The 15,493-nt window shown below is 50.0% G+C and overlaps 5 protein-coding genes across 5 annotated transcripts; 2 read left to right on the forward strand and 3 right to left on the reverse strand.

Moving 5' to 3' along the window:
* Positions 1-4: 4 nt before the first annotated feature.
* On the forward strand, positions 5-2,611 carry BC939DRAFT_465993 (acyl-CoA N-acyltransferase). The gene is made up of 4 exons (XM_051557594.1): positions 5-305; positions 427-573; positions 952-1,045; positions 1,366-2,611. The coding sequence occupies exons 1-4, from the start codon at positions 204-206 to the stop codon at positions 2,532-2,534; spliced, it is 1,512 nt and encodes a 503-aa protein (XP_051407465.1). The 5' UTR covers positions 5-203; the 3' UTR covers positions 2,535-2,611.
* A 1,924-nt stretch (positions 2,612-4,535) lies between these two features.
* Positions 4,536-6,500, forward strand: BC939DRAFT_507429 (uncharacterized protein; the record flags this gene model as incomplete). Its single annotated transcript, XM_051560883.1, has 1 exon — positions 4,536-6,500. One exon carries the CDS (start codon positions 4,536-4,538, stop codon positions 6,498-6,500), a length of 1,965 nt encoding a protein of 654 aa, XP_051407466.1.
* Positions 6,501-7,203: 703 nt separating this feature from the next.
* BC939DRAFT_532795 (uncharacterized protein) lies at positions 7,204-7,854 on the reverse strand (the record flags this gene model as incomplete). Its single annotated transcript, XM_051561674.1, has 1 exon — positions 7,204-7,854. The coding sequence occupies one exon, from the start codon at positions 7,852-7,854 to the stop codon at positions 7,204-7,206; it is 651 nt and encodes a 216-aa protein (XP_051407467.1).
* Positions 7,855-8,149: 295 nt separating this feature from the next.
* On the reverse strand, positions 8,150-10,619 carry BC939DRAFT_532796 (uncharacterized protein; the record flags this gene model as incomplete). Its single annotated transcript, XM_051561675.1, has 7 exons — positions 8,150-8,286; positions 8,384-8,590; positions 8,709-8,955; positions 9,330-9,431; positions 9,531-9,610; positions 9,993-10,113; positions 10,410-10,619. 7 exons carry the CDS (start codon positions 10,617-10,619, stop codon positions 8,165-8,167), a joined length of 1,089 nt encoding a protein of 362 aa, XP_051407468.1. The 3' UTR covers positions 8,150-8,164.
* A 2,349-nt stretch (positions 10,620-12,968) lies between these two features.
* On the reverse strand, positions 12,969-15,485 carry BC939DRAFT_507432 (uncharacterized protein; the record flags this gene model as incomplete). The annotated part of the gene is made up of 1 exon (XM_051560884.1): positions 12,969-15,485. One exon carries the CDS (start codon positions 15,483-15,485, stop codon positions 12,969-12,971), a length of 2,517 nt encoding a protein of 838 aa, XP_051407469.1.
* Positions 15,486-15,493: the final 8 nt, after the last annotated feature.

The following is a 15,493-nucleotide window of genomic DNA, read 5'->3' on the forward strand; positions in this document are numbered from 1 at the left end:
CACACGGACATGGACACGGACACGGACACGATCACCACGATGACGAGGAGGTGCCCCGAGTCAGGAACGTGGAATGGATTCTTTATGCAGGATACGACATCGCGACTTGGTATTACTCGCCCTTTCCTGAAGAATACCAGGACTGCCAACGACTGTTTATTTGCGAATACTGTTTGAAGTACATTCGGCAAGTCGAGAGCTTCATGAGTCATACGAAGAGCTGTAAGCGGAAGAAACCTCCAGGGACGGTGGTCTATTCTAAGGGCGTGAATAAGATCTACAAGGTCGATGGAAAAACCAACAAGGTGCGGTACAGTTGACGATTCATCGAAAAGAAAGAGGGGCTTCTACAGGAGCAGAAGTAGTGTTGGTAAAACAAGCGAAAATGTGTCCTCTGACTCACAGTCGATGTATTTTTTTTAACAGCTTTATTGCCAGAATTTGTCGTTGCTCGCCAAGTTATTTTTGGATAACAAGACCTTGTATTTCGACATTCATGGCTTCCACTTCTTTGTCCTAACCGAGACGCGGCCTGGGGATCGAGCTGATGTGCCTGTGGGATTCTTTTCAAAGGTAACAATCATAATCACAGTTTTATTTTTATTTTTGGCTATGCGATATGACATGTAGGGCCGTTCTACTTAGGTATTTTTGACATCAGGAGTATGATGGCTGTAATTTGGCTGGTACATGTGGCATGCACGCGACATAAAGACCGACGGGAGGAGGGAAAAAATAAAGGGAGACCAGCGACCTGCGTAATTTCCGGTCCCCCTCTCTTTCATCCTCCACCTTCAACCCTGGTCTTTATGCAAATTAATTTGGCTAATGCAGGGTGACATCGTTGGGCCTACGTGCTGCCCCGCAGCTTGAGTAGGATAGGTACTAATCGCGTGCGGCATTTTCTACGACTTTTTACTTTTTATGGACTATGGTCTTTAACTATACTAGGAGATTGTCTCATATGATGGGTACAATTTAGCATGCATCTTGATCCTACCCCCGTTTCAACGAAAGTCATACGGAAAGCTGTTGATCGAGTTTAGTAAGTCTGTCTCCTGCACTCTATTCCCTGTCTCCCTTCCTTGCCCCATTTTTTCTTTAATGCGCTTGGACGATCGTAATTTGGTCTTTCAATTGACCGAAGAGCATGGGTCCTGCGTTCCGTTCCTGCCTGTACCACGCTTACCCAAATCGACAAAATGAAATCGAAGGGTCTAATTTTTTAGTTTCAACACGCGTCATTCTTATCGATCCATATAGTTATTGTTTGAGTGCAAGATTCCAAATGACCAGCTGAGCCGGGTCAAGCAAACTAACGTTTTTGTTTATTTGAATACATAAAACAACTTTTTGCACACATAGGCTACGAGTTGACAAAGATCGAGGGCAAGGTCGGGTCTCCTGAGAAGCCGCTTTCAGATCTGGGCAAACTAGGGTACGTCTCGTACTGGATCACGGCCATTTTGAGGGAGCTGTATCCGAAACCCTGGCCCGCGAAGCGGATCGTCCTCCCTTTGGCGACTCAGAGGCGGAAGAGTCGGATTGCGTCGATTAAACAGGACGCGACAACAGCGGCCGCGGCGGGAGCGCAACCTTCAGTACAAGGTGGAAATGGAATAGAGGTATCATCATCATCGTCATCCTCGATAGAACCGAGTGGGGAGGGTGTTGCGTTGCCGGATGTGAGGACCCAGAGAAATGACGCTGGGCCTATGGATGTCGATGCTCCGCTACCGACAGAAGTAGAAAAAACAGACGTGACCAAGGAGATTGCGTTCTCGATCCGGGAGCTAGCTGCGAAGACGGGGATTATGGAAGAGGATTTGTTGGAGACACTTGTAGGGATGGGATGGATGAGGCATTGGGTCTCGCCGGCGGAGCAGGCTGGATCGGTTGCGATCAAGAATGCGAAGCGGAATTATCAGAAGCTAGTCAAGTTCCATGAGCAGCAGCAGTTGTTGGAGTCGGGTGTGCTGCAGGATGGGGCTGTTGCAGGTTCAAGTGGTGGGCATGAGGGCGAGAGCAGCACTAGCGCTGGCGTCGGTGGTGGTGGTGGAACTGGTCTGGGGCATCATTACTCAAAGGTGCATTCGAGACAGCCTTCTGGGTCTAACGTCAGTGGTAGTAATAACACGAGTGTGCAGGCGATTGTAAGCTCGGCGATTGCAGCGTTGCAGGCGAATGATGCTCTCGCTCATGCTCAGCTGCTGCAGAATCAAGAACGGAGGCATCTGCCAGGACAGCAAGAGCAGCAGCAATATTTGACACAGGATGTTGATCCGGTTTCGATCTTGGAAATGGTAGACAGCGACGGTGAGGACGCGACGGTCGCGGGAGCGGAGGAGGAGAGCGGCATGCCAAGCACTACGACTGCAACTGCAGCGGCGTTGACGACGGATCTGATGAAGGATGTGGCAGTGGTGACACTGGGGACAGTGAAAGAGTACCAGGATCGACACAATATCCGGCTGGAGCCCTATGTAGACTGGAACCTGATTGACTGGGTCGCGTACCGGAGAACCTTGGACTGAATTAAAAAATTCCTAGGCGAAGAGATTGTTATGCCTAAAAGAAATAAAGGGGGCAGGAAAGGCTGTTTTGGGGGTGGGTTCAAGATCCCTTAGATCTTTTTTTTTTTTTTTGGTGTCGATCATTGCGCAAAGAAGGGGCAGAAGGAGAAACACCACTTCCCCCGTTGTTCACATGCAAGTGTCGACAATTCACAGGCACCACTATTCGGATCTAGCTCCTCGTCTTTCGTCGTCGTCCCTTGTCTACTTCCTCGGACACGGAGCGAAAAGCAGATTACAACGAAATACGGGGATACCAGAGAAAGAGCTAGAAACTGTTTTATTTTCTAGGCTTGCCCTGAACAATCCGTATCAGTAGAACTAGGCTAGATAACAAACTTGCGAAATCATGTCATCACCGGTCAAATGTATAAATGGCAGCGAATTAGGGTGTGGGGGTCCCCGTTCATTACTTTGTTTTTTATGTTCGTTGGCCCGTGTTCGTTGACGATAGAAAAAAAAGGGCACGCAGGGGCATATGAATTGGAAGGAAACGGATGTGGCCAGAAAAGGAGGAGAATGAGATATGTGTGCCTACGCACCTACCTAGTTTTACTCACACGCATAATGAAACCCACACCATACCAAAACTTGCCATGTCCATGCCCATGGCCATGTTGCTCATACCATGCCATGCTACATGGATTCATATTGTCGCGTGTGCCTGTCTGTTGTGCATTCAGTACGAGTCAGCCCTTTTCAATTGTCGGGAAGAAAATAATTAGATGCGGTCCCGACCCAGGACATGGGCATAGACTTTGGTGAGATTTTTTTTTCGGCTCTCTCTCGCTTTCTTTATAAAATGGGACCCAGGTCTGGTTGTATTCGATTTTCTATTCATATCTCAAAAAAATAGCCCTTTTTTGCAGTGCAGGATGCATTGCAGGAAAAAAGGACGCATCCGATGCGATGGGTGGATGGACATGTGTGTAGTCAGACAAAGAGCAAGAGCGAGAAGAGAGAGATCGGGGGTAGGTGTGTGCACACACGGGGAGAAAGGAATGGTGTTGAGCTGATGTGGTCTACTGACAGCTTCATACAGGGGCCCAGAAAAGTCCTTCAGAGAGATAGAAAGATGACCATGGGCAAAGTAAGAGAAAGAGAGCGAAAAATCACATGAGAGGAGGAGGGAAACGCGTTTCTTTGGCCCCTCGTCTCCCAGGTATAAAAGGAAGCAGACCCTCTGGTTTTTTTTGTTAGAGTCTCTCTTCCTTCTCGTTCTCTTTCTTTATATTTGTTTCCGGCCCCGATTCTCATTCTGATTGCCACTACATCTTCCCGTTCACTTACTCTCCCACACTCTCCCTGTGTGGTCTTTCTCCAATTGCTTCGCTCCCTCTCTCTTCCTCTCTTGTCAGCCAACCTCTCCGCTTTTATCCGTCTCTTCTCTCGTTCCATCACACTCCCTCTTTCGCTCGTCCTGTCACACATCCAAGCTTCCTTCTTTCTCCTCTCTTGCTCCCTTGCTGCAAACAAACAAAGGACGACCTAATCCATTCGCACCGTTTTCATTCCTGCAGAACTAGGGTTGCTTGACTCTTTTTTTTTTCTTTGGGTCCGCCTTCTGATTGGATTGTTTGCGTGTTCTTGTTCGTGTAGCCCTTCCCTGTCGTCGTTGTACCCGCCATCTCTTCTTTTGTATTATATCACACCCTCTTCTCACCTCTTTCTCTCTCTTTCTCTTTCTTCCCTCCTCCCCTCCCCCTCCCCTCCCCATTCATTACCCCCACAGACAACAAAACTGCAGCTGCGTTACGCCCTCGAACACCGCTGAGAAACAGCCGCATATATCTCCATACCATCCTCCAACACACTCAACCCCCGTTTCTCTCTTTTCTTCGCTTCGACTCCTGCAGAACACATTTCTCCCGCTCCCGCTCATTGGACCCTTCCCCCTCTCTCGCTCCGCTCCGTTCAATCCATATACTCCATATACCAGTAATTTAATATCTCATAATCATAATGCCCTGCCGTGCTGCCCCTCCCCCTCCCCCTCCCCCACACTCGACCCTGGACCTGACACCCTCACCGCCCGCACTCTCGAATCCACTCGTCTACCGGTTGCGGACCTGCTGTCTCCAAGAGTTTCTCCCCAGGGTCTCGATCGTCCAGCGATCCTCAATATCCACCACAGGAGCTATCACATCAACAACATCCGCAACGGCGCCGCTACGCCCCTTCCCTTCGTCCTCTAGCTCTTCGGAATCGCATTCGTCTCTTTACTGTTGCTGCTCTCCAAACAGCTCGAGTTTGAGTTCGACCTCTGTGGATCACACGACTCGCCCCTGTCCACGTTCACACCACGCGGTTGTGACTCCTCGTCGTTCGGGCGCTACTCAACTCTCTGCGCTGTTTAATAGCGACTTCGCCAGTAGTTGTGGTAGCAATGCATGCTGCGGTATCATTGGCAACAGCAGCAGCAGCAACCACACCATCGACAATGTCGTCTCGCCCTCGTCATGCCCTTCAATTGCACACGCCCAAGCTCAACAGGATACGCCTGCATGTTCATCAACAGCGACTTCTGGATGGCAACATCCTCCGACAAACATCCCGCTCGCGCAGCTTCAAACTGCACTCGCACATCGGTTCCTGAGATGGGCGGTGTCTGAGCAGATTGTCGTCGGCGCTGAGCAGGACCAACAACGTGTGGAGCAATTTTCCCAAGAGCAGCAGCAGCAACAACAGGAGAAGGATGCACAAGAGAAAGAGCAAGAGCAACGCGACATGATCGATAGCGATCAAGGGACGATGCACAATCAAACGCTATCTGCGGATGATGAGCTGGCTCAAATGAAATCGATCGCTGCAGCAGGGCAGGATTGGGCAGCAGCCCATGATCTAGTGTGGCCAGAGGGGGATTATTACATGGCCCAGAAGAGCTTCATCCGTGAAGGCGTTGCCCATTTGAAACGTGGTCGGCGTTATATCTTTGTGGAACCTGTTCTTGGACCGGCAACGTCGTACCTGTACCCGAGGTGGAATGATTCTACTCCAGCAGGGGAAGGCGTCGACGGTGTCTTGGAGGAAGCAGCGGACGAGGGAAGGAATGACGCGGTGGTTGCGCCGACGACGACGACGGCGGCGGATGAGCTTGAGGAAGATAAAAATCAGGATGACGATGTTGTTCAAAATGAAGTCTTTGAGGACGTAGATGGAAAGATTGAGGGAGCGGAGAGTATGAATGGGGATGATAAGCGGACGGACGAGGATGATGAATCTGAAGACCGTGCGTACGAGGCCTCGCTTGCTGTTGCTTCCGACAAGGGTGCTGAACGCGTTGAGAAGGAGGAGACGGACGAAACGGCTAATGGTGGCGACAATCCTTCGAGCACGACTACCGCCCTCAACAACAGCAATACCAGCAGTAGCAGTAGCAGCAACAACAGCAACAGCAACAGCAACAGCACCACCACCACCAACAACAGTGCCAATGCCGCCAGCAATACAACGAACAACAACAATGTCAACAGCCACGAGGACAACTCGGCCCGTCATCTGCCCTCCGAGTTCCTGGAGCCGTATTCCCCTCTTTTGGACCCCTCGACCGACGGCCAGGACCAATTTGAGTACGGTCTTTACGAACTGCAGTATATCCCCAAGATCCAGCGCCTGTTGCCACATCAGTTCCTACCGACGCGACAGTCGTTCATCGTCCATCTGGACGAGGACCGTCCGACGCTGGCCTCACCGGTACCGATGCACTCGAAGCGGAGCGAGTGCCGATGCCAGCTAATGATGCGCAAGGTACTCATGCACCGCGATTTGTTCCAGGTCTGGCCGCCGATCCCACCCGTGCGCACGCTCCAGGAGCGGATTCAGGAGGCCGAGGAGGAGGCGAGGATGTTGGAAATCAAGCAGAAGGTGCAGATGCAGACTAAAAACTGGAGAGAAACCCTTCAGACCCAAGTCGTCGCCTGCGGATAGACGCGACGCGAGCTAAAAGCATTTACTCTCATTCACAATACATAGAACTTAGATTCTCCCAACGCCAAAACCCCCCTCCCCATCACTTTGTATAAAACACACTTGTATATCATCATTAAAAATGGAGAATGTATCTTTTCCCTCCTCTCTTCGAGTTCGAGCTCCACTAGCGCGTCATGCAAAATACAACTGCAGTTCATAAACGCAAGGAACCGCTAACGGCAATTGTCCGACAAAACCGGTGTGGCATGCATGCGAGGAGACCCATGGCTCATTTCTCCTTGTCCTGATGAAATCTTGATAACAACGCTCTTTAATCCTCTCATCGCCTAAGCACAAGTAGACGACTATCGATTGACCATCAGCTAGACCATGCTGTAATGTTGCAAGGTATGAAAAATGAACGGAAGCAAATGTCAATGTGTTACTTCGCTTGCCATTATCTTTATTTTCAAGCAATATTTCAATTGAATATGCGCACAATAGACTAGTAAGTTCGACCCAAAGAATGAAATGATTGTGCATTAGCACTTTTTTTCCTTTTTCGCAGACATCTCAGCAACCCAATTCAAGTTTGAGGCCACGAGAGTCTCATTTTGAGGCTGCAGCGAACGAGTACCACCGGCCTCGTGGACCGTCTATGGATTAGATGAGTCCTTGGTTTCCACACCGGGCTTCTCAGGTGCAGTGTCGGTCATGGCAGCTAGTGTGTTGTTGTGATTGCTAGTATCATGTTGATATTGTTGTTATTGTTTACGACTGTGTTATCACCGCTGCTGTTATCGCTTCCAGTTCCACCAGCATCCGTGCATCCCTTGGCGTCGCTGGTATTAGTCTCTCCCAGTGTCAAGATAAGCATGCGGCAATGATACATTGTTACCCGTCGAACCTTCCTTCCTGTTCTGCGCACGGTCATCATGATGAAGGTGTTTTCCTTCCTTTGTCGGAGTTGGATCATAACCAAAACGATACCTTGTTGGCCTTGGTCCTGGCCCTGGCTCACCGCCGAAGCATTCGAGAGGCCAGACGCTTGGCTCCATGGCGCGTACGGTCTTGCTTTCTGGGCTGCACTGGGTTGCACTGGGATGACATAGTACTTATTGCTGATTTGCTGCACATTCAGACCTGGAGTCGATGGCGGTGGCAATGGCGATGGCTCTCGAGATGAAGAAGACTCGTCCCTCTTGATGTTATCAACGATCTGAAGTTCTGGAGCCGCATTTGTGTCCTTCATATCCACACCCTTCACTTCCTCCTCTTCAATTGTACCCGATTTGTCCTGAAATCGGGACAAAGGTGCAACAGCGATTGCGTGGGAGGATTCTTGAGAGCGCTCGCCGACGCTTGCTGTCATTAAATGTTTCGAACCAACCCATATGCTTATCTCTGTTAGACGCAACCTTCGCTGTTGCTGCTGCCGTGAGATTGACATCATTGCTTTTCGCCCCTACTTCTACGTCGTCACTGCCATTATTACCTCTCTCACCGCCTCCCACGCCAACGCCTTCGATCACGGCTCTATCCTTATCACCTCGGTTTTCCCCACGCCGCTTCATCTCCAGGAATAGTCAGCTGGAGACGTTCATGGGCTTTGGTAAATACACTGAGACATTGTGCATAATCGACCCTGGGCCTCTGCCCCTCCAACACTGCACCTTCATATCCTAAACTCCCATGGATCGTTGAACCTTGAACTGTTTCGAATCTTCCGCTCGTTTGCCGCCAGTTAGTTCTGCTGGGGACCCAACACGCTCCCTGGTCGCATAATCCGCAAGTATCCAGTCGTCTCCGATGCTGTAAAGCCAAAGTACCGCATCAGAAAAGCATGCCGACCATCGTCCCCGTCCTACTTAAACCGCCTATGCAGTGCGCCGCGACCACACCTCCACCGACGCGTCGACTTTCATCGCCATGAAGACTGTCATAATCGTCGCTGATATCGCTCAGATCGTCACTGAAGACGTCTCTTTGACGGGCATCCCCGATCGCCTCCTCACATACCAGCAAAACATCTGTACCAGTCTCAATGACGGACAGGTACCGCCTGCGTAGGTCAAATCTGCATGGTGGAATCCGTGTGCACGGAAGTGCTGGGTGTCATATACAATCTCGTTTAGCCGAATCACGGACTTAACGTTATGTGATTTGATATAGTCGAGCAGGTGTCGGAAAAATGGGTTCGAGGGTGTTTCTTCTTATTGCAGGTACAGGCGGAGTTGCTGTTTTTGCTAGTATCCACGTCGTTGTCCTCCTTGGAAGCAGAAGCATCGCTGCGGCTGTCGCTGGGGCTTGATAGAGCTACTGTCGCGCTAGCATTCGCTGAGTCCTCTGTTTTGCCATCAGTGGCGCTGCTGTTCTTGCTCTCGGAGTCAGGCGACGGCGTTGTGGTGGGCAAGGTGTTGTCGTCTGTAGCGATTCCACTGATGAATTTCCTGGCAATGATTTCCTTGAGGGACTATCAGACTCCATTGAAGATTCAGACGAGCTACCATTCGATTCTGCTGACGAGGTATCTTATTCTGAAACATTATCCCATTCATTCTCACTATCCATGCTACTCAAGTTGTCCTATCCGTTTTCCTTCGCCTTGGCCTTGGTTCTTGCTTTGCACTCAGCTTTTTTCAAGTTTCGCGGCAGTTGCCATCTTGTAATTTTGTCCTTTGGGCTTGTGAATACAATAAAAAACGGCGTGACCCAATTAAAGCCGCCGTACTTGGTATTGCCATGCTTTTCATAATCCTCCACGCCAAAGGTATCGAGTTTTGCAATAATCCCATGTCGATTGTCTTGCGAACCCCACTCAAGCAGCCCAGGATCGCGATCTCAAACAGGCTGGGACCGGCCCCACACGTCGCGATAGGGTGTGGTCTTTGGCTCGACATCGGTAAATGCTTTGAAAGCCTCCTCTGGAGACATGTTGTACATGCTCATCTAAACGAAGTAAGGGAAAGAGAGATGTACAGATGTTTACAAAGGCATGCTGAGCGTACGCTTGTTTCACCAGTAGCGGGGTTGAAATTGTGAACGTACCATATTGCAGCACAACGCGAAAATCGCGCTGGCGCGTTTACTGTCATTGAACTTTGTGTACAAGCAAAGTGCTGTACGACCTATGGCCAAAAGCCGTGATATATAAAAGGACTCCTTATTCCTACTTTCGTTCGCTTGCTTATCAGTACGACGATAAAAAAAATGGCATCGGTTTTAAATACCTCATAATGCTTGGTCATCAAGCATTGGAGTCGAAACGCGTTTGCTATATTGAAGGGTCCGATATGGTCGTTGAATACCCGTATTTCAAACAGTTGTCTATCGTAAAGTATGTTATGCGATTGTTGCTGACCGGTCTGGCAGAATTCCACATGAAATACAGACGCTCTAAAGACGTATTTTTGTGCATCTGATAACGACATGGACCAGATATCACAAATGAAAAGATCCTTGGCAATCACTTTGTCACGACCTCCTGGAAATGAAAAGCCTTACACATACATTTAATCTCGCGGACGTTGGGTGCTTTGCAGTCAACATCGCCCTCTGGTGTTTGCCCTGTGCTTATCGGGCTCTGTTCCTGGCTCTGCGACTGCGGCTGCTGTTGACATTCCTGGTTATCCTAGAGTGGCAATTGCTCTCGCTGCTGGTCGCCGCTCTCCAACGTATTAGGGTTCTCCTTGCAATCCTTTGTATTACGGTGATCCCTGCCAACCATCACATCCATCACCGTCTCCATCTCCACATCTTCACTCTCCTGAGCCACCACCCCTTCTCATTTCTGTCCGTTTTTGTTCACACCGCTTTCTGCTTCCTTCGACATCAACAAAGTCACGTTGATAGTCCTTCGGAAATCGCTGGAGGGATTCGCGGGCTTATCCACGGTTTCATCATCTATCGGCGGTGATATAGTGGCACCAAAGAAGGGGCTGTTTCCATCATGACTGACCGGCGACGCTGTGTTGGAATGGGATCCTTAGGCGGTGACGATGAACGTTTCTGACCCGCGACCATATTACTTGACGACGATGCGAGAGCTGATTGCTGCGGCAGTGGTGCTGGTAATGCCAATGATGCAGGATTCGATGTCGTCTTTGCAGGCTCGAGGTCGTTAGAGTTTCTGGACATGACTTTATGAAAGCTATATCTGCGGCGTTTCGTGTGTGTAACGTGTGTGCCATGTTATATACATTTTTTTAGAGGCCTTAAACAAGCTCAAAAGTGGGCTAGGTCCGTGCGTTCTTATAAAAGGTTCATCGAACTCAGACAGGTTTGAGGCTCTTCTCTTTCTCGCATCGAACATTAGACTATCCTTCGAAACACAGCTTTCAGTCAGTTCAGATAGAGAAAGCAAGGGTTTACTCTATTTTATTGTAGACGGGTGGCGTTGCGGTTACAGAAAGAGTATACTGACAAGGTAGAGGAAGACAGGATCAAGAGGGACCGGTAGTGGCGAATTAAACCCGCTAGATGAGGTTGGTACGTAAATGTCCATGTTATACTGCTCGCGTGGATGTATTTACTTTCGATCGAGCAAAGTGCTCTTTTTCTGATGCGGTTCTCTGCGATTCCTTGAACCTACCATAGGTGGGAATCACCTGGCATTGGCATAGAGACGCTACAGTGAAGAGTGAGGAAACATAGACAGCTAACTTACCGGTTCTGCTACTATCTTCGTTAAAGGTCATCGTGCCAACGACACTGAACTCTCCATAGCATGAGCTCAACCCCAGAGCCGCAGTACTTTACATTAAGCAACGGTCTCGAAGTCGGTGTATTTTTTCTTATCGTCGTTCTATTGCTCGTGTATATATCATGTGTACTTTTTGCGCTTGATAGTTACAGCTCGTTCTCTCAGAAGAATATGTATGTGCAGCAGGGCAGCAAAGTAGATGTTCAGTGGGTTAAAGGACACAGTGACGATACTGGAAATGAGGCCACTGACGAATTGGCGGACAAGGCACACGACAGCGGGCGACGGCCATGGCAACTGAACACACGGTATCTCACGAGCATGAAGACACATACGACCTTCTGTGGTCAGCCAGCGGAGGACGACATTCGCCAATTGATCAAGCATCAGTCTGCAGCCAGAAACCATCATGCATGGACTTGTCAACAACGAACGAAACAATTTATTCAGCAGTGGGAAGAAGTGGAGTGGCGATCCAGCCTTGCTATAATACATGAGAAAAATTCGCCAGGGGGTTTTTTCACCAGCCTTGCGGATTGCAACCATCGGTCCCACAGAATCAAAAAAATCCATGGTATGCTGCCAACCATGCAGTATATGCACAAGTGGAAGCCGAATCTGTATACCACAGACAGATGCCAAGTGTGCCTTACCATGGTGGAGGATACCCAGCACCTCTGGGTCTGCAGAGCCACACAGAACAGACGACAGGAAGAATGGAGAAAGACACTTGATGGGATTCTAAGTCTTGGACGCACCTTGGTGGATAAGGCGAGGAAAAAGTGGTTGCGCGACATGGAGGAGGCAATCAAGGATGGTCGACAATTTACACGCACCGAACCGAGTTTTACCCCGTGCGAGTTAGACACCCTTTGGTGGAGTCTACGTGAGATCCGGGGAGTGGAAACGATGATGGATACGTGGGATGATGACTGGATAAGGCTGCTGGAGGAGCGGTGAGACAGGGACAATGGTGACGAGGACAGAGAGAATGTTCACGAGGAAGAAGGAGAGGGAGAAGGAGTGGACAGTCAAGAAAACGTACAGCAGGCAGCACCGCCTACCAGGCTCTGGACAACGACAGACATATATCACGGGCTCGTACCAGAGTCCCTGACAACGGATTGGGCGCTGCTCTTTAAGACATCGAAGAGTATCGCGGCTTACCTGGTTGGACGCTTTGTAGAACGAGTTGAGGATTTTGGCCGAGAGGAGCTATGGAAGGAGCGATGTAGTGCCACAGTGGCATGGGAAAAGTCCGAGGGCATATGCACGAGGATGAAGAAAGCTGGGGTCCAGGTAGGAGGTGAGGTCCAGGGCTTTGTGAGACAACAGCCCCAAGAGGAGGTTACGACAGCGGCGAGGAGGAGAGCAGGCAGCCGCTTGGTGGACCATCTCCAGGGAAAGGTGGTGTTGAAAGAGATGGAGAGAGGAAGGAGGATAAAATTCATATTGGCCCGTGATCTTGACTAGGAGAGGACCCATCGGACCCGACAGGTTGCGTAGCGGTTTTGGGCCCCGGCTCAAGTATTAGAAACCATGCGACTCGGAATGTGCATCATAGGTATTTGGTCCCTCATTTTACATTAGTTTAGTGGGGGCCTTTTGTTAGCCATCTTTAGGTAACTATCGGCCAGCTGACAGTCCAAGCCGAGGCTTGGACAATGCAGCCTGTGGCACGCCTGCGCATCTGGGGGATCTGGCGTCAATAAAAAAAAAAAAAAAGTTCTCTCAGAAGAATATATCAGTTTTATTGTCAAGTTATTGATTATTACAACTACACTTTACAGCTCCATGTAACGTCGCTTGATTGAGAACTCAACGCCTGGCCGGATGTCTTCCATGTGCTCCACGATGTCGCTATAGTTCGTGGCCAGAGAAGGGGATCTAACATACCGAATGTGGAAGGCCTCCAGATGCGGCCAAAACGTCTCGTGTCCCTTCTTGGGAGGATCCTCTGATCGTGGATACCTCTCGTCGTTCTCTTCCCGTGAAAACGGTTTGACATATTCTGACTTGGCCTGAACATCATCCGCACTGCTGTCATTGCCGCCCTCCCCTCCATCCTCCTCGTCCTTATCTCGATAGACGCTATTCACATTAGAGTCCTCGTTCAAAATGTATCGCAGTACGGTCTCGGAGCTCTGTCGCCTCAGGAACTCAAAATCTGTTGGATGTATCATCCCTTGTATCTCTTGGGGTTCAATCTGTACGAACTCGAGCGATCGCAGCCCTCTCAACAATAGAAGATCGTTTTCAAATCGCAGTGGTTTCTTCAGCTGCTCTTCCGCCCTTAGCTGAGCCTGCCCTGGCTTTCGCAGCGCTTTAGAGTCCTCCAAGTCTTTGGCGCGCTGCTTAAGAACATGTGGGTAGTCTTGAAGCTGACCAACATGAAGCTGGTAGCAAGAAACCTTTAGAAAAGTGAGACTCCGAAAGAGGCGATATCGTACGCTGTAATCACACCAGGCCTTGAGCGAACCAGTGCGGATGTTGAAGTCGATCGTGCGCAAGTCGCGACATTTCCAGACCTTGGTCAAGATGTCCGTATTGTCGTCCGCAGCAGCCGGGACTGAAACAGAGGAGGATGTGACGTTGGCTCGTGTTCCGGATTGCTGGAATCGAAGGCGGGCTTCTTGGCGGTGCTTTCGTTTCTCCTCTCTCTCCGTACGCTTTCGATCACGGTTGTTTTCGATGAATGTCTTGGTCATGGGTGGAGTGGGCTTGGAAGGTCGGTACAGGTGCCAAGTCGAGAAGTCGACCTTAGGTGCGATCAGGTGTAGGAGGTTGGGCGTCATGCACAATACCCTGTTCATAAGAGCCGGATAGAACGTTCGCTCCAAAGACAAGGATATCTCTAGGACAGTAATCTGCGGGAGCAATGTTTGTGCGATCAGACTGCTCGGCATCTCGGGTTGGTGCCCACAGCATGTAAGCGCCAAGAACTTGGTACTGGGGAAGTATTTGCGCATCAAGCTCATCTGCCGCTCTTCACATACCACGGCAGTTCTTTTCACGGCCGCATACCATTTCAGATTAGGACAACAGTTTGCTGCATGCTTCGCTAGTCGCTCCTCGTCAATCGCATAGGGTCTGTATCCAACTTGAGGTATCCAAAACTGGGTAGTGAGCTCCAAGACCTTGAAAACACGGAGACTGGGACAGGTGGCAATGATGCGTTCGAGGACATGCTGCCTGATCGTGGCTTTGTTCACCTCAAATGTCCTGAGAGGGTACTGATCTGGATACTTCTTGAACGGGATTATGACCTTGGGCTTGGCGGGGAAATGAGCTGTCTCAGGGCTGACGATGGACTCGGCTGGCTCTGGGATCAGGTCCTCGTCGTCGCCTGATAGGATGGAAGTCATAGCGTAAACCGTAGCGTTTACTTTGAAGTCGCGCAGGCTTGGGCAGCGGTTCAAAAGGTCGAACAGTGGGATTTTCAGAGAGTTTTGCCGCACATCCAAGAAAAGCGAATTCAGGAACCGCAGCCCATACTGCATTGCCAGAATGGTGTCCTCATAAGATAGCCTGCTTCCTCGAATAGAAAGATGCTTGATGTGATGAAGAAGGCATTTTGGTGTTAAATTGGTGAGTTCCTGCTGCATTTGCTGTTGCTGTAGGGGTTTACTGTTTTCGCTCTGAAAGTCCATTTCCTGAGCTGAAGGGTTCTGTTGATATTCCTGTTCCTCAAGGCGCTCGAGGATGGCTTCTCTAAATCGTCTCCATGCAGTATGTGTGCCTTCACGTGTAATAATGCCCGTTCCAGTATCAGGCACGTCCGGATCGAGGTTGAACCAGCACTCGAGTGTGTCCAGTCTCTTTATCTGATCGAGTAACTGCCTCTCGTGTCCATCTGCCAGGGGTGTCCAGACGCCCATTCGGCGGATATACTTGTCGCTGACTCTGTTCCAGTCCTTGCATACCAGGCTGACACAATACCGTAAGGATGTTTGGCTCAGGTGCGCACAGACCAATCCGAGGATCTCGAGAGGGAAGGTCAGAGGCCGCGAGCAATCGACGATGGGCTGGATAATCTTGGTAAAGGCAGGCTTCTTCTCGGCTTGGAGGGATGCTGGCTTCATATTTCGTCTGCGGGGTCCTGATCGTATACCCTTGCAATGGGATGTAGGTTTGATCTTGGGGGCCAAACGGATGTCGCCGTATTCGTCGTCATCGTCATCGTCATCAAGCAGAGAATCATCGTATTCGAGAAAGTCTTCATTGTCATGCTCGAGGTCGTTGAGTTGAAGTGCTAAAGCGAGATCCTCCTCGAAGGAGCTGGTACTGTTAAGCGAAGACATGCCACGTG

This window comes from Gamsiella multidivaricata (assembly GCF_025024155.1).
Source record: "Gamsiella multidivaricata strain RSA 2152 chromosome Unknown BC939scaffold_94, whole genome shotgun sequence".
Lineage (NCBI taxonomy): Eukaryota > Fungi > Mortierellomycota > Mortierellomycetes > Mortierellales > Mortierellaceae > Gamsiella > Gamsiella multidivaricata.

Bases quoted from the DNA above. Each gene is read 5' to 3' on its own strand.
- BC939DRAFT_465993 (XM_051557594.1), top strand. From the start codon at position 204: ATGAGTCATACGAAGAGCTGTAAGCGGAAGAAACCTCCAGGGACGGTG. The intron at 306-426 runs GTGCGGTACAGT...TTTTTTTAACAG, and splicing joins TCGATGGAAAAACCAACAAG to CTTTATTGCCAGAATTTGTC. The intron at 574-951 runs GTAACAATCATA...TAACTATACTAG, and splicing joins CTGTGGGATTCTTTTCAAAG to GAGATTGTCTCATATGATGG.